Source organism: Esox lucius, chromosome 5 (genome assembly GCF_011004845.1).
Source record: "Esox lucius isolate fEsoLuc1 chromosome 5, fEsoLuc1.pri, whole genome shotgun sequence".
NCBI classification, from domain to species: domain Eukaryota; kingdom Metazoa; phylum Chordata; class Actinopteri; order Esociformes; family Esocidae; genus Esox; species Esox lucius.
Genome location: NC_047573.1, coordinates 20,805,628 through 20,832,135, shown reverse-complemented (window position 1 = coordinate 20,832,135; position 26,508 = coordinate 20,805,628). Strand labels below are relative to the sequence as shown.

The following is a 26,508-nucleotide window of genomic DNA, read 5'->3' as shown; positions in this document are numbered from 1 at the left end:
TCTGCTGTAAAGCCACCAACACTAAGCCTTTTTTTTATGGCAATGACTTCTACTCTGAAGCCTTAACAGATTTGCCTGTCCTAATAGCTCTGACAGGCAGTGTTCCTACTTAAAGCTGCGAGTGTGTGCAGCTGCTTACCTTGTCAAGGACTTGTGCGGAGTATAAACACCAGCCCGCTTAGATGCAACCTATTCAGAACTGTACTTTGTGTCATTTGGGTTCACAAATACAGTACAGTGCATTGGGAAACTTTTGAGCTGGGTCTGTTTTTTTCTCCTCATCCATCTACCTATGATACCTCATTATGGGCTGTGCCAAAACAGGTTCATAGAAATGTCTGCAAATGTATTAAAATATAGAAAACAGAAATAGCATTTCCTTAAGTGTTCAGACCCCTTCACTCAGTACTCTGTTGAGCCACCTTTTGCAGTGAATACAGCCTTCTTCGGTATAATGCTATAAGCTTGGCACACCAGTGTTTGTGGAGTCTCTCCCATTCTTATCTGAAATAGCTTTCAATCTGCCAGGTTGAATGGGGAATGTCGGTGGTCATTTTCTGGTCTCTCCAGAGGTGTTTGATCAGGGTTTCACTCCTGCTTTATCTTGGCTTTGTGCTTTGGGTTGCTCTTTTGGAAGGGTGAACCTTTTCCCCAGTCTGAGGTACTGAGGACTTTGGAGCAGGTTTTCATTAAGGATCTCCCTGTTCTTTACTCTTCGTCTTTGCCTCGGTCCTGATTTTCCTCTCAGTCCCTGACTCTGAAAAACCTCCCCACCTCCACGATTCGCCGTATGATGAACAACCCTGTCTTGGGGCTTGAGTGACAATTCCTTCGTCCTCATGGATTGGTTGTTGCTCTGACATGCTCTGTCAACTGTGGGACCTTCTATAGCATGTTTGCCTTTCCACATCATGTGGACTCAGCTGATCTTATTTTTTATTTTTATTTTTTGCTTCGCCATTGTGTGGTATTGTGTTTAGATTGAGAATGTTTTATGTATGGTTGTAACGGTGGGTAAGACATTTGTTGTACACATCTTGTGTCAGTACAGTATATTTATATGCTTGCCCTAATAGTTTGCATTTTAGGAAGTATTTTTAAAGATTATGTAGTGTTGTTGAGGGCATAGCTAGAGTGATTCTGACTAGAGTTCTGTGAACAGTAGTACCATTTGTGGTCTTTCCTACCTGCAAAGTGGGTCTCCTGTTTAGGGCAAGAGCTAAGATCAGAAGGCTAGGCCACAGATGTTGATGATCTTGGCCAGAATCTTCAAATGTCATGTTTCTGTCCACAAGACCAGAAATCTTAGCTGCCTTTTATTCATTTTTTTAACCTAGCTATCATGTAAAGGAATTCTACAAATGACTTAGCTAGAGATTTGTGCTCCTCAAATGACCCAAATGTAACAACAGTCTGTGTGCACTGGACTTGAAACCACAACAATGATACAGACTTCTTAAGGACCAAGTGGCTCTAATGGGAAAGGAGCTGTGAGAACATGTTTTGGAAGTATTTGTGGTGAGACTTCATATGTAACCATGTGGCATTCAAATATATTATTTGTGTTAAACTGTGGCTCCAAAGTCAAAATTCCAATGTCATCACCTACATCGTTGACAGCTGGCAGAACGTTGTACCCCATATACTGTCTCTGCCATCGGCATGACACCCCAGCAACTCTGTTATTCCACTCCTTAGTTGTTTAGTGTTTGCGATTGCATGCCCATTGGAGCCATTTTGTCTTGGTTTTAGCTGATAGAAGTGAAACTCAGTGTGTTCATCTGGTCCAGTAGCCCATCTGTACTGTGCTGTTTTTATTATTACCCCGCCTGTTTGTGCATCTTGCCATTCACCTTTGACCTCAGATAAACCATCTTTCTTCTCAGGGACTGCCACTGATTGGGTTATGTCAACTGATGACAATTCTCTGCAAATCGTAGACACTGTTTTATGCAAAATTCACTGGAGGATGGCAGTCTCTGAGATACGGAAACTAGTGTGCCTGGCCCTGACGATCATAGTCATCCATTTTAGCCATTCTAACATTCAATATCTGAATGTCTGCTTTATATAGCAATCCATGTGACTCACTGTCTTTAGGAGTGATCCATTTTTAGCTACCGTGTCATCTAATAAACCTGCCCCTGAATGTAAATCAATTTCCTATCCCCAAATAATATTCTCCACTTTATAAGTATAGGTCATGGAGTCATAGGATTATTTGTAACTGAATTACTGAATAGAATTAAATGCAGTGATAGTAACTCCAATTTGTCACGGCCCTCTATGAGTTTTTCTCCCCTTTTTTCTATTCTTTCGACATTGTTCTTATGCACAGTTAATAGAACAGGAAACGGTAGAGCCAGTCATGTTGAAACCTGTGTACACAGCACTCTGCCGCAGACCACCAGACAGCACGTCACATAGCTGAAGAGAACCTAGGCTCTCCTGGACAAGTAACGTAATGGAAAAATATTGACTGGGTTTAATAAGATGGGATTAATGCAAATGGATGACTATATTAAGAGCCCTCTGATGTCTGGGAGCCATTGAACAGAGAGCACAGAATTGGGTTTTGGCTGCATTCCTCCCTCCAGGTATGAATACTGTAGTGTCACGCCTTGAATTGTATTTGTTTTATTGCAAATGTTTGAAGTGATTTTTGTTTTTTCATTATTGCTTGGGATTCCCTTTAAATAACACTTCCTTAGTGTGTGTATTATTCCTTAGTGTAAGTCTTAATGGGTTTAACTTGTTAGGTTTGGATTTTTACCGTTGCATACATTGTTTTACGCTCAAAACATTTGTCAACAACAAATCTAGTGGCACTTCCTCAAAGATCTCAGTTTTGATATATTTTTTTATTGGTCATGAATAAAGGCCCCAGAGACAGTCCACTCACTTTGAATGGGTTACTAATGAGAGGGAATGGACTTGGACTACATTCGACACATTCCAAATACTGACATTAGAGAAAGAAACTGACTTCTGTTTTCTGAAATCGTCTACTGGATTTCTGAAGACCTTATATGGGAACCTGTGATTGCAGCAGAAAAGCTGAGCATTGTCACCCCAGAGAGGCGCTGGGCTACAGGCTTCCTGTTCTGTGGGCTGTCTGCATACGTCTGTGTGCCCACGTGTACATAGGTTTGTGTGTCTTGTTATGCTCCAAGTTGTGGGGTTAGGTTTCTGCCAGCAGTCGCTGCAGGTTGCAACTTCCTGTGGCACAGCAATAGCAGAAACCTGATTCAGGTCGAATAGAGGAACACAAGTAATCATTACTCTATGATGCTGATCTATAAGGCGACTCCCTCATGTGGATATACTGTAGGAGAAAGAAGGAAGTATGTAAGTGATTCTAATAGCCTGACAGTTTTAAGGTTTTATGAATGTTAATTAGTGTTTGGACACAGTAGTGTCCTGGCTTAACTTGTTTTTCAATGCATATACATTGAATATATAAAATGATTTGCACCCTTGATAAAGGTAAGCAAAAAAGGCTGTGTAATGAGGTAATGAGAAAATGAAGGAAACAAGTCTTCATCACAGTATAACACCAAGTCAATTCAACTTCAGGGATATCAGTCTGTCCAGTTAGGAAGCATAAGCAATCGTGAATCAGTGGCACCTGTTTTGGTGCAAATGAAAATGACAAAAATTACTGGTAGCATAAGTTGGTATCTGCAGCCCATTAAGACAACCCATTACTGACTATACATGCCTTCACAAGAAGGATTGCTGTGTCTCAAGAGCATTTGGAGGAGATACCAGGAGATGGGCCCTTACACAAGGAGAGCTGGCCAGGGCCAAAGAAGGGCGTCAGCCCAGCAGCAGGACCAGTATCTGCTCCTTTGTGCGAGGAGGAACAGGAGGAGCACCACCAGAGCCCTACAAAATTACCTCCAGCGAGCTACTGGTGTTTCTGCATGTTTCTGAACAAACTGTGAGAAACAGACTCCATGAGGGTGGGATGAGGGCTGATGTCCTCTAGTGGGACCTGTGCTCACAGCCCAGCACTATGCAGCTCGATTGGCATTTGCCAGAGAACACCAGAATTGGCAGGGCTTTTGGCATCCCATTCTCTTCACAGATGAGAGCATGTTCACACTGAGCACATGTGACAGAGGTGAAAGAGTCTGGAGATGCCGTGGTGAACCTTATGCTGCCTGCAACATCATCCAGCATGACTGGTTTGGCGGTGGGTCAGTGATGGTCTGGGGAGGCATATCCTTGGAGGGTCACACAGACCTCCATGTGCTAGCCAACGGTACCCTGACTGCTGATAGGTCCCGGGATGAAATCCTCAGACCCATTGTCAGACCTTATGCTGGTGCAGTGTGACCTGGGTTCTTCTTGGTGCAGGACAATGCCAGGCCCCATGAGGCCAGAGTGTGTAGGCAGTTCCTGGATGATTAAGTCATTGATGCCATTGACTGGCCCTCTCGTTTCCCAGACCTGAATCCAATTGAGAACCTCTGGGACGTTGTGTATCGGTGTATCCGACGCTGCCAAGTAGCGCCACAGACTGTCCCAGAGCTCACTGATGCCCTGACCCAGGTCTGGGAGGAGATTCCCCAGGACACCATCTGCCATCTCACCAGGAGCATGCCCAGTCATTGTCGGGAGTGCATACAGGCATGTGGGGGCCATACACACTACTGAGTCACATTATGAGTTGCCATGATGAAATTCACCCAAGTTGGAACAGCTTGTGATTTCAGTTGTTTACTTTGATTTTCGGTGTGTTTGAATCCAACCCTCAATCAGTTGGTGATTTTGGTTTCCATTGACCGTTGTTACGTACGTTTGTTCTCAGCGAATTACGCAATGAACAGTAAAGATTTCCTCCATCGAGTTCCAATGTGTGTTCCCTTAATTTTTTTGAGCAGTGTGTATTATGCTTCATTAATGATTCAAGAGAATCAAACAAAATTTCTTATCTGAAATAATAACTGTACTTACCCAAAAAAGTTCACAACTATCAGCACCTTTGTTTTAAGTACTATGCACCCAGTCCCATGCAAGAATAATATCTCTTACATTTCCCCCATATATAATTACACTGGAGATCATATTGAAAGGACTGCTAACTTCACTCCCAAAACACAGGTGTTCAATGGGATTCAAGTGTGTAGACTGAGATGGCAATTGCTAATTTTCTGCTCAATTCATAATTTATTTGTGCATTTTAATGTGTGCTTAAAGCCACTGACAAGCAGTAAGATCCACTTCCTTGTGGCATTATCGAAAAACTGTTAATTGACCGCAACTTTAATATTTTGCAATTGCCATATTTGTCCTTGGACTTGGATCCCACTATTTTAAATTAAGAGAGCAATCCATTGGCTCTCAATCATCTGGAACTAGCAAGTACTGATAACCAAGGTGCCATTAAATTTGTACACATTTTTGGGTAAATAAATATATAATTTTTAGTATACAATTGAACATCAATTCATAGGTGATTTTGGTTGCAACATTTATACATTTTGTTGTTAATTTTATATAGTGTTTTTTTTTCATCTTTATTGAGGATGCCAATTATTTGGGAGATTACTGTGAAATGTTTGTCCCAAATGCCACCCTATTGCCTAATAGCCATGGACAAAAACTTGGTAGACATCCACTTGAGTCACACAAAAATCAGCCACGCCCAATCTCAACATGTCCTATTGACTTTTTCTAGCTCCAAGATGACCTCTTCCGAAACGTGAATCTGGATGTCAACCCTGAGGTCCCAGCCTGCGGTCCAGCACACAGTAAACTGTAACATGGAGCTGGTCCAGGTGGAGTTTGAGTACGAGTACACAGCCAGGAACGGTTCTCGGGTTTCCATCAAACCCAATGAGAGGTAACTAAATCAACCAAAAATGACTACTGTCCAGAACAATATGAAACAAAACACCATGAATATACAGTTTACAATAACATTCGCAGGTACATCCTGGTCTCCAGGACTAACGAACACTGGTGGCATGTCCAGAAGGACCAGAAAACCAGGCCCTTCTACATACCTGCAAAGTATGTGAAGGGTCTGTCGGTGGAGTCCCAAGGACCAAAGGACCTCACCAATCCTCGTGCTCGGAGTTGGACTACCCCCCAGGCAATGGCAGACAGAGACCCAGTGGACCTGTCTGACAGAGGTCCAATGTCGGCCACCGTGTCCGCAAAAGTCCGTGTGGCCCAGGATCCCTCCGCAAGATCACTCTCCACTCACAGGATGTCCACGTTTAGTACCCCACGGGTCATCGACGATATCAAGCATCATGAACGCATGAAGATAATGGTCGGACTGCAGACCTCAAGCAGCGGGACCAGGGATACCCCGCCACATCTGAAGAGGTGTAGCTTAGATCCAGGTTACTCACTGGCTCCAGATCTTGGTGATTTGCTGCAGTTCCCTCCACCACCACCTATTGATGATTCAGTTGAACAGCAGAACTCAGAGGAATGGAGGAAAACACTGCCCGGGCATCCTAGTGGGCAGTCTAATTCAGCTCAGGATTCGGATATCCATCAGGCTGTATCAACTACACAGCACTCCGAGTTAACAGACTTGATAGAGACAAAATTATCTGAATTTTGTCTGAAACAGAGCCTGAATCACACGTCTGGTCCGATTGATGTTAAAGCCCCTTCTCACACAGATCAGGTAAATTTAAGTGTTACTGAAGACATGCTTAACATGCTACATATCAATTTAACCATATGCAGTTACCGTATTTCATAGTTTTTGATTTACATAATAACTTAGTACTAACTTCTGATATCAGAGGGCGGGGTCATACAGTATCAGGGTAGAATTGGCTTTCTGTATAAGCACAGAAGTAATCAAGCCTTGGTATATTGTTGTTTTTCAGGACGTGATATTGCTAGGTTTGGTACAGTTCTCTTGAATTTATTTTAGGAAAAGCAGACGTCTGATATGATCCATGACTCAGATGCATTATAACTGTTCTCAGAGGAATTATTAATGTAGTCAGTGCTTGTATCCCAAGTGACATCCTATACCCTATATAGTGTACAATATTTCATTCCCTGGTCAAAAGCACTGGGATATATAAATAAATTGTGTGTCAACTGGGACGAGCCCAATGATTCAGAGTCACAAATGACAGAAAGGTCTTCTGTCAGATTTCCTGAAAAGTATTATGGTCACCCCAGAGCTTAGCTAATGAATCACAAACTGTATTATATTCAGGGAAATGTTGACGTCTGGAAAAGATGCTTTCAGTAATTGAGCCTTGTGATCTGCACTACATTGTGAGTTTGTGGTTAACATTATTAAGTTTGTTCAGTAGAAAGTTGTGCTATAAAACGGTTTACATTTATAACATCTGCGGTTTTGATACTTGAAAAAGGTGGTAAGGTCCATGCTAATATATAATTGCAATATACCCAATAGCAGATATTGGCTATGTGACTCAATTGATTATTTCATGCAAATATGTCCACATATGAATAGTCTATAAACACGCCATTTGTGTGCCACTCAAACGGGGTAAGTGGTACCCTGGGTCCTGGCCAGCTGATTAATGTGTTCTGTCGGGTCGGTGCAACTGCCTGGAATAGCCTACGCCCTTTGGTTTGCCGGACCAAATCATTGTTGTTGTACGCATGCACGGTATGAACCTATGCAATTTGATTGGAACATTTAACCATCCGTCAGATTTCCCAAAAGTGACATCCTCTTTGTTAGTCAACCTATAATTATTTTTGACTACTGATCTAATGTGGGTGTGGTTTAGTTATTGGGGAAACAAAACAGGTTCAAAACAGGTTGGTTCGGCTGGTTCGAATAGATACCTGCTGTGACTAGAAGGGAAAGAGTTAATCAGAAACTCAGGCAACGAAATAACCAACCACTCCCCAAGGGTTGGCTTTAGTTGCTTCTAGCTACTACTTTTCCTAGTGCTTCGGTTACGTTAACGATAATTTTCGCGCTGTTAAAAATATAGGTTTCAAGCAAGTACAAATTATACTATATAGAGTCGTTTGGAATCACAATAAATTAATATAGTTTTTTGGAGAAACCTGAAACTTTCCTGCGAGTCTTCTGTCATCGTCTATTCACCTGTTCCCTAGGTAAGTGACGTGGATCACTTCTATGAGTTCTGTAGGGAGGCTATGTTTGCGAGCCAGCACAGCATGGAAAAACCTATGTCCAACAGACGCAACGTTAAGAAGTTTTCGATGACTTTATCTTCAATCAGTAGAAACATTGACATTGCTTATTAAACTAGAATGCGAAGTTACACTGTAGTACCTCTATAGTAAAGTCGCCTGTCAATCACATGTGGGTTTTTATTAGGGGTTTTGCATTAAGTTGCTATAATTGTAACATACCATGATTTAGTTGGGAAAGTGAGACTTGTGAATATATTTAGGTTGCAAATTAAAACCCCTGAGATTTGCCTATTTTCTAAAATAGGTATTAATATATTATTGTAGGGTGTCACGAAATTAAAGATATGGGCAGAGATATAGCTTCTTTCGTCTCTCAAAACACTCCCTATTGGAATGAATGATCCCTCCGTTTCCTAAGTGTGTCTTGACAATAGTTCTGCATTACAAATGGCAAACTATTCCGTATGAAATTGTTTCTATTCCAAATGGCACCCTATTTGAATGCTATTTTAATGCGCAAAAATTGTACACTTAGAGAATAGGGTGCCGTTTGGGTCAAAAACGGAGCTGCAATTCATGTGGACGTGCCAGGACCCTTCAAGTGGAGCCCCACTTCCCACAATGGAGGTCCCGTCGCCATGGAAATGTGTGGGGGCTTTAGAGTTTAACCCAGATGCAGCTAGCTAGTGCTTTTGGTTAGGTGGGGTTGCTGTCCATACAATGCATTCTTGTGTGTGTTTGTGTGTGTGTGTGTGTGTGTGTGTATAGGCAGGCTACAGCGTACATACTGGCTCACATACTGTAGCTGATGTTCAATTCTCTATTCACTCTTTGACATGTACTGTGGGTTCCATTGATTCCTGCATTGGACCCCTATATGTAAATACATCAATTGTATTAACTTTGGTTGGTTGGTTGGTGGGACTGTGGTGAATGAGTGGCAACTGAATGATCTTGTGGCATCCCTGCTATGAAGCGTCAAGGGCAGCATCCCAGATATATAGAAACAATGTGCTATTAGGTATATAACCTAGGGCTGTTTTTTCCTTCCTGGCCTGGGGACCACCACTGTTTTTGCCTATTCAGTACATTTCCTTTCACAGCTAGCATCTCTATGCAGTATGCATACAAATAATTAGTACATTCATTTTAATGAAGAGATTCTTTAACTGAGAGAAAACCCCCAAGTTGAGTTCACTGTGTCATCAAGCTGTAACAATGTGCCATGTGCTACAGACCCCTGAAAATAGATGGATTTTTAATGAAGCTGGATATCAGTCCTGTATTTATTCCTCTAGTGTTAGGCTGTACCATGGTGCATTGGTGTTACACTGTACCATATGTATCTGGTGTTACACTGTAGCATAGGACTGTGGTGTTACACTGTAACATACTTTTTTGGTGTTACACTGTACCATAGGGCTGTGGTGTTACACTGTATCATGGGACTCTGGTGTTGCACTGTACAATAGGACTCTGATGTTATACTGTGCAGTAGGACTCTATTGTTACACTGTACAATAGGACTTTGGTGTTACACTGTACACTGCAGTGTTACACTGTACCATAGGACTCTGGTGTTACACTGTACAAAAGGACTGGTGTTACACTGTACAATAATACTCTGGTGTTACACTGTACAAAAGGACTGGTGTTACACTGTACAATAGGACTCTGGTGTTACACTGTACAAAAGGACTGGTGTTACACTGTACAATAGGACTCTGGTGTTACACTGTACAAAAGGACTGGTGTTACACTGTACAATAGGACTCTGGTGTTACACTGTACAAAAGGACTGGTGTTACACTGTACAATAGGACTCTGGTGTTACACTGTACAGTGGTGTCAGTAGGTCCTGTGTCCCATATATATTTTGAAAGAGATGCCACATAATCAACTAAACACATCTCAGGCACTTTCTGTTTTGACATGGTGCCCTATCCAAAATCTAATTCTATGAAACTGCTCTGACTGGTAGTGTGAGAAAGTCTCTCCGATCTGAAAGAGACATGGAAAGTGACTGGGTGGGGGACATGGAGAGGGAGTGTGACAGGGACTGGGAGGGGGAGTGGGACAGGGAGGGGGACAAGGAGTGGGACTGGGAATGGAAGTGGGACTGGGACTGGGAATGGGACAGTGACTGGGAGTAGGACAGGGAGGGGAACTTGGAGTGGGACAGGGAGTGGGAGTGAGAGATTGTGTTCCTGCTCTCTGACAGAATAGAACTCAGGTCAGGGTCAGACAGGTCAGATGTCTATTTGTTCCTCATATTTGTTCCATCATTAACTGGTTTAAATTGCTCCCTATTGTAAATCTCAAATTTCAGTCAAAATATTTACATATTCCTGAGCGGCTTAATAAGTCAATTTTCATGACTTTAGACGGATAATGGCTAAATTAATTAAAATAAATCCAATAGATGAACACGTTGTGATCACAACAAGACCCTATGGTACATAGTATTGGTTGGGATATTAAGTAAACTATCCTCTTAACCTTTTAATGATCTGCAATATAGATGAAAGGGAAACTATGAATTAACCAACAGTTTTAGACATTGAAACCTATTGAGTGAGAAGTAGAAATTCATAATTTCTCTGTTTACTTGTTATGTAATACATCTCCTCTAGAGGTCCCCCTTCTCTGCCCCTCAGCTCTAATGACACTATTCAAAGTCTCAGGTATATCTTCTGTCCTTAGGCATAGAATCGTATTAGCTCTGGAATCAATTAGATATTTTCTTTGTTGTACGTTTTAAATACTCCTATTTGCTTTGTTGTACGTTGTAAATACTCCTTTAAAAATGTTTATTGTACTTTTTAAATATTTGTATTGATGGGGTAAACTTCTTCAGAGCTGTCAAAGCCGATCCCAAATGTACAATCTCCATATAAAACAAGGTTTCTTATAAACTTAATATTATCCTATATTTGCAAGAAAGAACATTTTGGCCACTGCAAAATCTGGTTGAATCTCCATATATTTCAGCCAATCATATTTCATTGCTTTTATAGAAAGCTCTCAAAGCATGTTTTTCCACTCACAGCTGTCCATCAGCATTTAATTCTCATTATGACATGATAAGGGAGCAATTCCACACACCTACAACCAGGAAGTCGCGTGAGTCAACTGGTGTGAGAGCATGCTGCCTCACCTGATTACCTCAGGAAGGGTTGCGGGGACAGCTGAGACCAACTCTGCTTAGGATGCTGTCCCTCTCCCGGGCAATGCTGGCCCATTTGCATTGGCTATTTGCATCGGGTCTAGCACTGTTACAGTCAGCTTGGGGCTACATAAGAGCCCCCCCAGACCTCTGCACCACCCGTGAGGTCTCCTTGTGAGGCTCCACTGTGAAGTCAGAACGGGGAAATTAATATGTTTTCAGAACGGGGGTACAACGGACACACCTATCCAAAGTTGAATTTATATCTTAATGGTCCATTCCGTGAGACATTGAAATTGTGACTTTGAATGTAAATTAAATCCTCATGTATGTTGTATAATGTAATCTTCTGTAATTCAGTTATCCAGCTCTTTCACTGTTTTGGAACATTGGTCTTTTATAATGTTTCATTGCTCCCTTTATGTATGCTTTAGAACGGTATGTTGTGCATTCAGAAAAGAGTAAAGCTTCATTCAACATGGACAGCAGGAAAGTTAGATATAAGGAAGCGGTAAGGTCTGTGTGCTTTATGTACATGGAGAAGGATGTAGAACACGAATTCCACACACAGCATTCTCAGGGGTAATCTAGGATTCTGGGCCATGAGGAGTGATGTAACATGGGGAGGAGTCAGAATCATTCAATAGGCCAACTGTGTCTTTTGTGGCGTGACTTGGGCCCCAATATGCTTCACCATTGTTTGATTGGATGATTGCTAAAGCAGTTAACGAATCAGGGGGATTGCTGCTCTGTGCATAGCTGAAGGTTATGGGAGAAAATTCATATTTTTCTCCTTCAGAGCAATTAAAGAATAGGCCAAATATGTAATCTTTCTTAACCGGGTGCTAGTTCTACGTCCTTACAGTGTTTCCTTTTTCACAATGCTTCACAATGACAATTATTTAAAAGGTATGGTATTTCAATTTGAGTCATCCAGAAAACGGAAGTGTAGCAAGAAAACTACATGGTACAGTATCTGCCTCAGTCTTGTCCTCTCATGTCACTGAGTCTGAAACAAAACTTCCTGTATGCTAATAAATGGATAGCGTGGGTGGCTGCTTGCTATGGAACATTTGAATACCAAAACACCTTGTGCCCAGGTGCCTAAAATATTTGGGATGTAACTCTGAGGACCTGGCTGTAACTTCGTTTTTTCGGGAATTCTACCTCAAACATGTCTTGCCTAACCTATGCCAGTGGAGTTTACGGATGTTTACTACAGATGCTATTCTTGCTGGATGCATCAAATTCAGTGTGTGTACGAAACAACAATAATAACATTCAAAATGTGAGGGGGCATTCTTAACCTGAAAAACACTGCAGTAGTTACTGAAGAAAATTAGAAATACTGCAATATTGTTCAGGGTGGTATAGATGTTATTGGGTGCCTAGGGCTTCACAGAGACAGTCAGCTGCTACAACTGTCTGGTCTTTTATCCGTTTGAGGCTGCCTGGAAGGAAATGATGGTTGAGCAACCGTCCCTTCGAGTTTGGTGTCAAGTGATGCATCTACAATTCAGTGTTTTAAGATTCAGCTACACTGTCATCCTCCTAGCATTGGAATGCAGTTGAATTTCTTTTTTGTTCATTTGTCAAGGATTTCATTAACGTCAGATTTGTCTGATTCATTTGGAAACAATGGTGTTCAGAGTTGCACTGTTTTCTTACTGTCAGGCTATTTGACAAAGACAAGAAGATTGAGTAGAACCCGAGCCAGAGTTTGAACAGTTTAACGGACTGGGCTGTGAGTGGACTGGCCAAAGTTTGTTCTTGCTGATAACGATGACCCCAGAGAGGTGTTTCATTCAGTATTTTCTCTTTTTTTCACCCTGGTAGTATAATTTACCACTCAAGTAAAAAGGCATGCGCTCTGTGAAAGCTTTGTTTCGTTGCCAACATTTCCTTTCTCATCGTTTGCAACACATCCAGGAAGTGGTTTGAAATGACCTGTCCCCTCTGTATTTCTTTGTATTTCCCTCCTTTACTCTCTTTTTGTGCCTCCCCCACCCACCTCTCACCATCACTCTCCCTCCTGCCGTCGCTTCCTTTGAACCCACCCCCACCCGTCATTTTAACAGACTAGTCAGTTCTCCTTTCTGAGGCGTTCTCTAACTTGCATCGGTCACCAGCAGACACAGCTGTTTTCAGAAGGATGTGTGAGTGAGGGCGTGTTCTCAACCACCTGCCGAGGCTTCACTTCAGTGGTAGGTTGTGTGGATGCGGTGGGGCCGTACTCAGGCGCGCCGCGGTATAGGGCTCGACTCGCTGGGCTCCAAAGACATGGTGGATCTTTACATGAAGCCACGGCATGGGACACGGGCTCAGAGGGGCCTGGCGCTATCGGTCGCGACCCAGGTAGGTCCATAGCTAACTCCATACTATCAGCATGAACCCCGGTTTCTGGCCAGGGGCCTTGTACTAGTATGTAAACAGGGCATTACCATTGGACACTGGCGTGTCCCCAACCTCAGGCAAACCTCATATTTAACTTGAGGGATCTACGGTTTACTCAGGTGGCCCCAAATGCAAACCCGAGTTTTATGGCTTTGTATCATCCAGCTTAGCATTATTTACGTTTGCTTTGGTATGGCTTTCTTAGTTTTTGCGTAGTCTGCTTAGCCACATTTGTTTTTCCTGTGTTGCAGTTGACACCCAGTGTGAAGAGCATGCTTAGTAACACAAGCAACCACCCTGCTGCAGCACTGTTTAGCCTGTAGGTCTGTTGAGCACACTTGATGTAGGTTGGAGGTTAGAGATTCTGCTCCTTGTAATTCAACATGTTTGCCCAAACAAACATTTCTCACATGTGGGTATTGGATTTACTGTGGGTTGCCTACTGCAGGAATTGATTTGAAGATTTGTGAGGGTATTCCCAATGTTTTTATTGCTGACATTTAGATTTGCCCAAACAAAACCTCTTTCTCTTGTGATTTTTCTGTTTGTTTATTGCCCAGTTCTCATTGTGGATAGATTTGTCTTTCCTGTGGGCAGAGGAGGGTACCTTCCAGAATCATCCCAGAGCGATCAATGATGCTTCTCTTTCAATTTCCTCTCCGTTGTCTCTCGTGTTTCTGTGTTTATTTCCGGTCATGTGTATTGGTTGCTTTGTGTTGATAATGAGATCAATGATGACGCGGGGGACATCGTGACATCTAAACAAGACACAGTCCATATCTGGTCACCACAAATCACAATGGATTATTCTTAATCAGGGGAAATCGGCCAATGAACCCATTTGTAACTGGGGATAGGAACTGCCAGGAAACTTGCTGTACTATTTTATCCCGATTGCTAAAGTGTCGTAACAATGTATTACGATTTTGTACGTTTTGTGATTCAATGCTTTGTTATGGTGTAAACTACCAAAATAATACCGGGATATTGTCAAAATGATAGAAAGTATTCACAATATTTAACTCTCAATATTTTTACCCCTCACTATTAAAATCTATTTCTGCCTTACAACAGTTGACCTACTTAAATAGGCTTCAGACCTCTCACCATTCCTCAAACCACTGGTTTACTTGGGGGCTTTCAACCAGAATGCACAGCAGATCGAGGTTTCTGTTAAATATAGACAATGGGGGAGTGCAGAGGCACAGAAGGGGGAGGTAAGGGAGGGAGAGAATAAGAGGGAGATAAAGAGAGAGATAAACAAAGTAAAAAAGGTAACAGTCTCTCACAGTGCTGTGACAATGACAGCATTTTCAGCCGGGTCCTCAGAGAGACCTACTATAGGTGTCATAAAGTCAGCCAGAGATCTCTTCTTGGGTTACAGCAGGCCAGACAGCGGCCACTCAGAATATTGGAACAGATGGATTTGTCTGTATTACTTGGGAGTAGTGAAAAACGGTTGATTGCAGCTCAAGTGAGTGTTCCAGTATCTGAAATAATTATTGCTGTGTGTTCTCTCTTTGACATTTTTCCCACTAGGGTAACTTAAACATATTGGCATTGAATAAGCCTGTATGTAAATACTGTATGTGAATTGTGTTTTTACTCTTTCTGAATAGTTGCTGTATCTATAAATGATATAACTTTCCAAATAAATGGTAGCGAGAGTGAACTTTTAAGTAATGTTAGCACTTTTGACAGTTCTTTATTTTGGGGAACTAAAAGTGAACCTACTGTATTTTTGACCCGTTTCCGTTGCAAAACACGTGCGTGAAACCTCTTAACTCTTCGTAACATAACATGACAAGAATGTCAAACAGAAATGCTTTGCAGAGTGGAACGTTTGCTACTTTCCAACTTTCCGATTGCATCTCCATTTCAGGTGTTGCATATACAGTACCAGTCGAAAGTTCGGACACACTTTTGACTGGTATTGTATGTGTCATGTCTGTGGGAGAATATGTGCATATGTACTAAAAGAAGACCAGTGTGATTGTGATCATAATAGTTTGATAGGTTGGTTGTGGTATGGTGCCCGATACTCTTTAAACTTTACTTCCTGAGCCGACTGTGTTCCGGAAGATAGCTTGTGTTTTATTCTGTCAGCCTGCGTTTCTTGTCTCACCTAAAATATAACAACAGCTACTTTTATCTACTCAGTCTCAACTGACTGTTTGGTGGTGAGAGGCTGAATATGAAGTATTGTTTCATTTAAAAGATTGGATGTGTTGCATATGAAGCTTTTTGGACAACATGTCACTTGGATTCCGCCTTGTTGAAGATTTATCTGTGACGTCATTCCTAAACCATTTCACCTCTTTTCTCCCCAATTTCATTTCATCCAACTGTGGTTTTGACCTTGTTTCATTTTCAGCAACTCATAACCAGCTCAAAAGAGTTGAAGATGGGTACAAGCGTCCTCCAAGACATGTCCCGCCAGGTTGTTCTGCTTCTTGTCACACTTCCCCCTCAACCTTGAAATTAGTGGATTAGGCTCCCAGAGTTCACATTCGTTTGACTAACAAGCTCCTTTTAGTTGTGCTCGACACCTGAGGGAGTCACTAGAGTGCAGTAAGTCATGAAAATCTCTGCTGACTAGGCTTTCACTGGCAGTGCTGGCCAATGAGGGGTACCATGTGGGACTCCCGGCCTCCCGCTGACATGAGTAAGACATCTGCAGTGGATGTCTTAGCACAGACTGTAATTGCTGCGCCACATGTAGAGGCCTGGGACCAGGCAAACTTGAAAAAGGACTAGGATAGTTTAACGTCACTATGTTGTTTTGAACTTCTCCAGTAGACTGCCGGCCACATATCCCTCTTCTTCCCATAGGTCGTGAAGGAGAGTGCCCAGAATGCAGTGTATGTAAATGTAGCAGAACTCCGCAGTAGCATCGCCGAGCCTCCTCGTTCCTCTTCTCCTCCGTTCTCCTCTCTTCCGTGCCGGAACGCCGAGGGATGGGAGGTGCACACTGACCAGGAGAGTGGACAGGAGTACTACTACCACCCCGCGTCGGGGCAGACCACTTGGGACAACCCACTGCTCCTCCACATGGACCCCGAGCCTCCCGGCGAGGAGCCAGCCTGCCCCCCCCCACCCTTCTCCCCGGCCGCGTCGTCTGCCTCGACCTCGCCCCCCACGTGGACCTTGGACTGGGAGGAGTGTTTGGATGAGGTCAGCGGGCGAACGTACTTCTACAACCCGGTATCGGGAGAGTCGTCGTGGGATGCCCCGGAGCCTCTGTCTCCATACCCCACTGTGATTGGGCTTCTGAGTGGGCACACGCCCCATGGGGAGGAGCCGGTAAGGCCTTGCTCTACTTAGACAATCACTTTAGCTTGCCTATTTTAGTAACACACACGGGACGTCCACAAATACAGTGGACTTTTCGGTCAGGCAGTGTGTGTCCCACACCTACATAGCGGAGAGTTATTCTACGCGCATCACTGTAGATCATGTAATTATCCACAAGGTTGTAGATATTGCCTTCGGTGTGTTCTCATTTTCCCCCGATTTCGACCTCATTGTGACATTTCTGCTATTGTAAAGAGGGCTGTGGGGGAGGGTATCGCTGGAACAGTAGCTGCTTAAACTGTTTGCTTGAAATTAGGAACTTAAAAACCCTATAAGGAAGCTAGAAAGGGGTGTTATTGCCAACTGACTGTAGAGTTCTCACAGTGTCCCATCGGTTTGTGTCAGCGTGTTGTGTCTCTGTGTATTTTTGTTTATGCATCTCTCTGTGCATGTCCGTGTGTGTGTGTGTGTGTGTGCGTGCGCCTAGCCTCCCTTCCCTGAGGAAGACTACCCAGCAGATGAATACCTGGACCTAGCTGAGGCACCAGAACCCCATGAAAAGCTGTATCCTCACTCCTTCCCCAAGGACTACAACCCCAGCCATGTGACCCAGTCGGTCCTCCCCCGTGCCAGCCTGGACAGGAGCGCCCCGACAGGCTGGAATCTCAGCATCGACCCCGATGGAACCTGGGTGTTCTCCAGCCAGCACTCACCTGAGCAGGTAGCCGCAGAGGGACGTCCGGGTGTACCTGTTATTTAATCACGTGCCTGTCGGGGACTGTGACAGCGTGAAGACGCACATCGATCAGTTCACTGGGATTCGATTGAATCAGTGGTTTGAAATAACTTGCTGTGATGTGACATTCACATTATCGTTGAAGTGACCTTTGTCTCTGTGTGTCTCTGCGGTGACAGTGGATCAAATCGCTGGATGACAGAGGACAGACGTACTACTACCTGAGAGACGGCTCCAAGTCCGAGTGGAACCTGCCTGAGGTCAGGATCAGAAAACAGAGACTGTATAACGATTTAAGATCTTGTTCACATAAACAGAATGAATTAAACATGTCCATATCAAAGAGAACATAACATTAATATTACTCCTCTTCATTCCTCTTGGAACATGAAGCCACCATTCACTAGATCCTCCTTTTCCTCAGGCCAGTTTCAACAGTACAGCGACAAGACAAGAGGGTTTCAAATATCCCATAACTCTTGTGCTCTTAACACGGGACCAGGTTTCTTGTTGGGTGTGACTGAGGGACAGTAGCAGCATAGCAATTGTGAGAAGTGAAAAATAAATGCAAACGCAGTGGATTTCAGCTAACTACTACATAATCACATAACATACCATAACTTCTTTGCTGCCATTCGACAGACTCTGATATTAAAAAGGATATACCGCCACTTTATTATTTGCTTTCCTGACCAATGGTCCTGTACATTTTTGTGTTGAATCTTTCTTGAACGTTCATTGTTCCGACTGGTCTTTAAGTACATGTTGTGCGTTCATTGATCAAATAGAGGTTGATCCTGACCAGGCTCGTCCACATGGTTTTAGAGGGGCATTTCGTCATGTTTCTCCCATTTCACCCACCCAGGCTCCTGTAGCACCGAGCCAGTCCAACATGGGGAACGGTTATGGGTTGGATGAGGTCTCTGCCGTGAAGAACTGGAGACACACCATCGGTCCAGCTAACCTGTGCTTAGCCACGGAGGAGAGGGTAACAACCAATAACACACACACACACACACACATACCTCCTAATATAGAGCTTTTTACAGTAAGAGATTTGAGAGTGAACACCAGTGGTGTTGTTGGTACTAACTCTGTTTAGTGAGGCAGAGTGGAGGGACTGAGAGCCCTGTAGGAAATACCTCACCCTCAGGGCTCCCAGACCGAGCCGTCTTGACAAGGCTCCCCAAAGAGAGTAAAGCACCTGAGAGGGACATTTTCAGGGGTAAAAATACAGTGGCTCTATACAACACATTTAACAGGTAGCACTGAGGCAACATTAAGTTGTGGCAGACTCTTGGCTGTGTAGAACTTGCACTCCGCTTATTGACAAAATGAACTAACTTATTTTTAGGTGCATTGTTAGTTTCGGCCACACTGATACGAAACCAGTCTTCTTCTATTCTTCTATTGGGCAGAAGTCCTTCTCGACTCACAGAAGAAACCTCTCCGACAACGGCAGTGAGGGTTCCAGTACTGACAACTCCCCCGAGATGGGCCAGCCCCACGTGAGTCCCACCCCTCTGCTTTCTGCTGATCGTCATTAGGTTGGATCAGCCCTGAGCCCTCGAATAATTCCCAACCTAAATGACCCTCATGTTGGGTCACCTCAGATGTAGCACTGCACCGTGGCCATTCCTTCGTTCCTGCTGTTTTTTTTATTTAGTCTTTCTCTCAAGGCTGATTATTTTCGACCTCCGAGACGCTCGTCCAATCAGAGCCCAGAGTCTCAGCAGAACGGTGTGTTTATATCTTATCGATGTCCTGATAGGTACTAGTGTGCCATCTATCTATGGGTTAGTGTTGTGATGTATATCATTTTGAAGTAGAACAGTAGTTGCATGGGCCTGCGGTGCTGTATAGTCACACATGAGAAGGTGATAACAGATCTGACTCAGTGAGGTATTTCCTGGTACATCAATCAGGTTCATCAGATCAGGTTTTCCTTGTTCGGGTCTGCCAGAATGAATACACCTCTGGCAAACTCTCAGCCAAAACAAACAACTGTCACTCTGCCTCTTCACAGTAGAATGTGTGATGTCATCCAACTAATGCTGTTCTTTATAAAACACAGCTGTTATAAAGCAAGCTTGTTGGAATTAAATGTAATTTTGACAAAGTTGTCAAATGCAGTAGTCCTGTTGCTTTTTTTGACATTTCTGTGTGAATATTAACAGCTTTGTTCTGTATTAGTCAATTCATAATCTCTTGAATATTTGGGTTCACTTAATAGATTGTTTGGATTATTTTTCAGGTGCCGACTTTAGAAAAAGCTGGTATTCTCAACAAAACTAAAGTTTTAGAGAATGGGAAAAGAGTAAGGTAATCCTGTCCTTATCCACATTCTGGGCATAATTGCTGCATGAAAGGATGGAATTTTCAGACATCCATGAATGTGTAGTCATCCATGACATTATCAATGGGTTTTCTACACTGCAACCTTTCCTGATATGCAGTAAAAACTCATATTTACTGGCCTTCCAGAAGGAAAAACTGGATCCAGTCATGGACAGTTCTGCATGGAGGAGTTCTGACCTTTCACAAAGATCCCAAGTCTACATCCACAGGAGGTTCGGTGAGTGAGAGGGCACACACACACACACACACACACACGCACGCACACATCCCTTACACTAAAATAATGATTTGTTGTTTCACAGTCATAGTGAGGACCTTTGGTCCATGTTAATTAACCTTCGGTCCTCATTAAGATAGTATAATAGGAACACACACACATACAATGTTCACACAAACACAGACCTAACAAATCTGCAGTGATGAAAGCCTTCTGAGTCAGAGGTAAACGCCTACCTGCACAGATAAAGAACTCACTGTGCTGCAACGCTGCTTCACCTCTGACTTCCTCTCTCGGAGTTCGACATTCTTGCTCTGCCACTCTGCCACATGTGACATTGAGTACTAGTCCGAGGGAAGAAGGCGTGGTTATTGCAGAAAGGCTTTGAGACACCAGGTTGATGCCTTTTCTTCCGACCCGTAGACAGGATTTTATCTGACCCCAGCTCCAGCTGTGTAAAAATGTGGGTCTCGTCAACCAGGCTAAATCTCAGAAACATCTACAGTCAGATGTTTGACATTGGTCATGCGATAAGAGGAAATTCCTGTGACTGAGCGTGCTACGGCCATGACAGAGTGACAGTACAGAAAAGAAATCCCTGACCGTGTTTCAGAGACGGGACAGTCAGCTGATTTCCTAGAATGCTGTTTTCATCACGTCCTCTGTTCATTTCTTGTTGTTGTTTCTCCACAGTACAAAAGCAACCATATTGTCCCTGAGGTCACGGTGGACCTGCGAGGGGCGACGATTGGGTGGGCTTCCAAGGATAAATCCAGCAAGAAAAATGTAGTAGAGGTCAGTTGACTGTTTTAAAATCCTAATATGGGAATTCTATACTAGTACTGCATGTTTTAGTTGTAGTTGTGCTAAATACATGAAGAGAGGTCAGGATTTATTTAATTGAAGCATAAATGTAATATTATGACTCATTCACGTGACTAAATTCCCCATGTCCTGCCGATGTAAGTCTGTAAAGCAAATGTACAAAGTCGTAATAATCTCTGTTATATGTTGTCTGCTTTCAGTTGAAGAGCAAAAATGGCGTTGAGTTTCTAATACAGTATGACACTGAGAATATAATCCAGGACTGGTACAAAGTTCTAGGGGATACCATTCGACAGCTGGTAAGTCCCCTTACCTGTGACAGCTGGTAGATCACCTTACCTGTGACAGCTGGTAGGTCCCCTTACCTGTGACAGCTGGTAGGTCCCCTTACCTGTGACAGCTGGTAGATCACCTTACCTGTGACAGCTGGTAGGTCCCCTTACCTGTGACAGCTGGTAGGTCCCCTTACCTGTGACAGCTGGTAGATCACCTTACCTGTGACAGCTGGTAGGTCCCCTTACCTGTGACAGCTGGTAGATCACCTTACCTGTGACAGCTGGTAGGTCCCCTTACCTGTGACAGCTGGTAGATCACCTTACCTGTGACAGCTGGTAGGTCCCCTTACTTGTGGCAGCTGGTAGGTCCGTTAGTCAATAGATAATCAATGTCTCACTACACTGAAAGGGATCTCTCCTGTGCTGACACAAATAGTACCTTATTTCCTATACTAAACATTTGACCAAAGAACCACAGGTTTCACTCAAAGGCTGCCAGTTCAAATATCATTCATGTTAGCATTCGCTTAGGTGGGTCTGTACTATCGAAATGTTCTTCCTACAACAACTGCATTCTGGTCAATGAATGTCTTCATTTTGAGTATAATAACATTTTGTGATCTGGTCTAATTTAGGTCCATTCACTGTCATGTATGTGGTGGGTGTCTGTATTTTCTGTCTCGTGTGCGTGACTTCTTTTGTGTGTGTGTGTCCGTGTGCTCCAGGAGATGGAGTCCCACCACTCTGAGGAGGAGGATGAGGATGTCATTGAGAAGTCTTCCAATACAGACAGAGATGATAGGTCACCGGGCACTGTGGACAAGAGACGAACATGTAGGTTCGCTGTCATGGCAACAGTAATATATGTAACGCTGTTCTGATAGACTCACACAGACCTCTATACCACTGTGCTTATTTTAGTTCTGTTTGACCTGTTCTGTTTATTTAAATAGATTAGTCACTTCAAAACCAATTCTCATTTTCAATGCTAACCTGGTCAAAGTACACTAAATACAGCAGGACACCTACAGACAGGTTTGTGGATTTAGCAGGTTTACAGATAGTTTCGTGTATTTTGAAAGAGTGAGGTGAGACGAAATGTCAGCCTTAAGGGTCTTTGGCAATTCGTTCCAGTCACTGGCTGCAGCAAAATGAAATGGGAGTCAACCAAAGGAGGAGGAACCAAAGTGAAATTTCTACCAGAGCACAGGTTAATATAGAAGTAGCATGTTAAGGAGTCAGATACAGTAGAGGGGGCTAGCACACTATGAATAATGCGTCCATGTACGAAATAATAATGGACAACCATTTCATCTACTCCCCCTTGACAATCACTTGTTCCCTGTCCCCTCCCCCTTTCCTCCTTCACACAAATAAAAATAAAAAGGTTTTTATTGAATTAATTTGCACATTTAAATAACATTGCATAGTGGAGATGATAAAAAAGAACACGTTTTTTTACGATCACACATCACGGATTTACAATATTCAACAAATCCATTTTTCCAAAGTAAGATAATAAGTAGAAAACAAACATCAAGTGCATAAAACATGATTATATAATTATTCTGACTGTTACAGTGCACGGAGGTACCATGGTACTCAGTTTTATGTTTTCCTTCTTTTTAATTCTGTCACAACTTGTCTAAAAACAGTTCTACCATCTATCACTGTTTGATTTATTACCATAATGCATCTTATTGAATTGAATATAAACCTTTTTTCCATAATTTACTATTAACTATGCACATGATTAACCAGTATAGTTCTCTTACATCTGTTGTTAATTGCCCTATCTACATGATTGTGGGTGAATTTTGACACTAAAACCCAGTTGCTACTATATCTTTCCATACACTCTTTCCTCCTCCCTAGCTTCCAGAACAAACACGGCTAACTCATCCAGTGGAGAGACGGATCAGAAGAAGGTTCGGACCAAGCTGATGAAGTTCCTCATGAAACGGCCAACCCTGCAGGCCATCAAGGAGAAGGGTTACATTCGAGGTTGGCTCATAGAGTCTGTCTGTTCACAGGGCTGAGCATTGTTAACTTCTCCAAATCAGCCTCGCTTACTTGGACTGTCAGGATTAGGTTCCTAATTCAGAAACATCATGCTGTTTGATTTGAGTTCGTACAAACCTTGTGTTGCTGCGGATGTGACGTGCGTCGACAGGCTACTCTAACCGCCATCCTCCTTTTCCTTAGACGGTGTGTTTGGCTGCCACCTGGCACTTCTGTGTGAGAGGGAGGAAACCACAATCCCCTGCTTTGTGGAGAAATGTATAAAAGCAGTGGAAAAGAGAGGTTGTGATGACGTGATGGAAGTGATATTGTCCTGTGCAAGTTATAACATTGTGATAGTGAAGGAATATGCAATAACATTGTGATAGTGTAATAATACATAATAACTTTGTGGTGGTGTAATAATCAAATAATAACATTGTGATAGTTTATTAATAAGCACAGGTGATTGACCCCAGTGCTGATGTTTGTCTGGCTTCATAGGTCTGGAGATGGATGGACTGTACCGAGTCAGTGGAAACCTAGCTGTCATTCAGAAACTACGATTTAAGGCAGACCATGGTGTGTGTGTGTGTGTGTGTTTGTGTGTGTCTTTATTTCAGTGTGTGTTTTTGTCCTGTTTAACTTTGTTTTGTTATTCTGTTCCACAGAGGAGCTAGACCTGGAGGATGGCCAGTGGGAGGACATCCATGTCATTACAGGGGCTCTGAAGCTATTCTTCAGGGAGCTTCCAGAACCCCTCTTCCCCTTCAGCCACTTCAGCCGATTCATCCAAGCTATCAGTAAGAAACTAGCTATACACGATGTGGCCCCAAAATGTAAACTTACCTCACACAAGTGTGCACATCATATGAAACTGTTCAGTACTGGCCCACAAATGGCGGCATTCACATGGGCAGGCTAATTCTTTTTTTTCCCTTCTCTCTAACTGGCTTTTCACCATTCTAATCTGCTTGTATTTAAAAATACCAACTGGTTTTAAAATAAAATGATCATTGCAAATGCAGCAAATGTTACTTCAGTTTCCCGAAACGTCTGTCACTTCAAAAAACACTTTACAATCATGTTTACCCTACTTCCCTTTTCAAAGTTACTTGAGATAATCTTCCTAATAACAAATGTGTGCAAATTATTTTATACAGTTTTTGTTTTCTCTGGTCTGGTTTTTAGGAATTGTTGATTACAACCAGAAAGTGTTATATATGCGTGAGCTGGTCGAGTCTCTCCCTCGGCCAAACCATGATACCATGGAACTCCTCTTCAGCCATTTACTCAAGTATGTTATTAAAGGCTTTGGTTTTGTAATGTGAGGACATTAGCATGTTGGGCACACTGATTAGAATGATCTGGTCAGGATGTGTGCACCTGCTAGACTTATAAATAGCTTTGTAAGTGTTGATGATAAAATGTCACAGTGAACATCACACAGTATGAATGTGCTAGTATAAAGCATTGATCGATTGCATTTGTGAAGGCACAAATCACAGTTTTTTATCATAGTGAGAATTCCAGTAAGTTTTATCAAAACCCAACTGTGTGAGCTAGAAAGTCTAAGCTATCAGATGTTTTTGGTGGTTTTTCTGTATGACTTTCACTTGCTTCATGAGATTACAATTTATCACGTGTCACTAGCTACCTTCCTCACAATTTCTTCTTATTACTAAACTGAATTTCACAAATCGTTCAGGTTTTACTGATAAAAGCATGAAATTAGATACAGTCAACCATGTGAAAATGCCCAAAAAATGTGTTTCTATAGGGCATAGCATATAAAAAGTATGTAATTAAGTGAAAGGCACATGTTGATCGGTAATTCTACAGCGCCTGCTGTAGAGTTTTTGTGACAAGTCCATAATCACAAATTGGATATTATGAATTTGGCAACAGAGAAAAATGTGGGAAATATACAATAGAAAAATTATAAAACTTTTTTATAAAGCTGTTTTACATCATCTGTTTCAGATACTGTTTTACAGACACTTAGCCTATAACCCTGCAAAACCAGGCAAAAATATAAACTACTAATAATAGTAGGAACCAAGGTTGTTTATTAGGGAAAGTAAGAATGTCTTTCAAACTCATATTTGTCTGAAATTTCACCCATATGCTTCATAAAACACTATTTCTAACCAAAGCACTATCATATTGGTGAAATAATTGCTGATATTACTAAGCCTAACATGTTTTTTACTCTTCGCTCTCCTCTGTGTAATCTTTTTTTTTTTTTTAGAGTGATAGATTATGGGGAGGAGAACCGTATGACTGTACAGAACGTGGCTATTGTCTTCGGCCCCACGCTTCTCCGCCCAGAGATGGAATCAAGCAACATGGCCATGCACATGGTTTTTCAGAACCAGATAGTGGAGCTAATTCTCAACAAACACAAATTCATCTTCAATTCCAGTTAAACCACTCATAAGACTTTGTCAATCAGGGGTCAAATGTATGAATGGTGCGCTTATGGAAAAAAAAACCACTATATCGCAATAATGACTGCACTTTTTTCCACTTCTCTGAAGTGATAAACTTTTTTTTCCTTGTAATAACATTTTATCTTAACATCCCAATAACAATTCAACCGGGGAAGTGTTGATACTTTGTATTATCACGTGGTCAAACAAACACTTTTAAACACATTTGAAAGAACGGTTCCTAAAATGTACCAATGTTACTGAGTTTCTGAATAGGTCAATTAGCTTTTATTTAGTTAATGTATGTAACTGTAATATAGGAATGTATAAAAGATATGATGTGAGTTAGACACTGACCTATATTGTACAGCCATTCTAGATTTTGTATTGGTATATCAGATGTAATTATTTTTTCTTCTGAAGGCAGATGTACTGTTAATTAAATCTTCATTGTAAATGAACAAATATAATGATTATGACATTGGGCTATTCTATTTAATTATGTTTGCTAGCATTAATTGTAGTTAAGAAAGACCAGAGAAAAATGAATAAAATAAAAATGTTTGTTGTGTACATAGAAATAAATAGCATATTTATGCTGTACATTACTGCAAATACACGTTTTCCTTTAATAAAAATAACTAAATAAAAACGTGTCATTATTTCACTGGCTATTCGAAATG

The 26,508-nt window shown here is 42.2% G+C and overlaps 1 protein-coding gene across 3 annotated transcripts; it reads left to right on the top strand.

Moving 5' to 3' along the window:
• The first annotated feature begins 2,354 nt into the window (after positions 1-2,354).
• LOC105021190 (rho GTPase-activating protein 27) lies at positions 2,355-26,440 on the top strand. 3 transcript variants are annotated; one of them, XM_029119938.2, is made up of 19 exons: positions 2,355-2,597; positions 5,687-5,851; positions 5,938-6,652; positions 16,520-16,990; positions 17,469-17,702; positions 17,897-17,977; positions 18,583-18,705; positions 19,136-19,225; positions 19,972-20,039; positions 20,202-20,292; positions 20,986-21,087; positions 21,318-21,416; positions 22,118-22,226; positions 23,268-23,396; positions 23,598-23,696; positions 23,898-23,975; positions 24,065-24,196; positions 24,585-24,690; positions 25,645-26,440. In XM_029119938.2, exons 2-19 carry the CDS (start codon positions 5,721-5,723, stop codon positions 25,820-25,822), a joined length of 3,036 nt encoding a protein of 1,011 aa, XP_028975771.2. In that variant the 5' UTR covers positions 2,355-2,597; positions 5,687-5,720; the 3' UTR covers positions 25,823-26,440. The 3 variants fall into 3 exon arrangements, with proteins under 3 accessions (XP_028975771.2, XP_010886985.2, XP_019902434.2); XM_010888683.4 differs by lacking the exons at positions 2,355-2,597; positions 5,687-5,851; positions 5,938-6,652 and adding an exon at positions 13,159-13,648; XM_020046875.2 differs by lacking the exons at positions 2,355-2,597; positions 5,687-5,851; positions 5,938-6,652 and adding an exon at positions 15,031-15,161.
• Positions 26,441-26,508: the final 68 nt, after the last annotated feature.

Excerpts from the sequence above, each read along its gene's own strand:
- LOC105021190 (XM_029119938.2), top strand. The coding sequence starts at position 5,721 with ATGTCAACCCTGAGGTCCCAGCCTGCGGTCCAGCACACAGTAAACTGT. Across the intron at positions 21,417-22,117 it reads GGGATACCATTCGACAGCTG|GAGATGGAGTCCCACCACTC; the intron begins GTAAGTCCCCTT and ends CGTGTGCTCCAG. Across the intron at positions 24,197-24,584 it reads CCGATTCATCCAAGCTATCA|GAATTGTTGATTACAACCAG; the intron begins GTAAGAAACTAG and ends TCTGGTTTTTAG.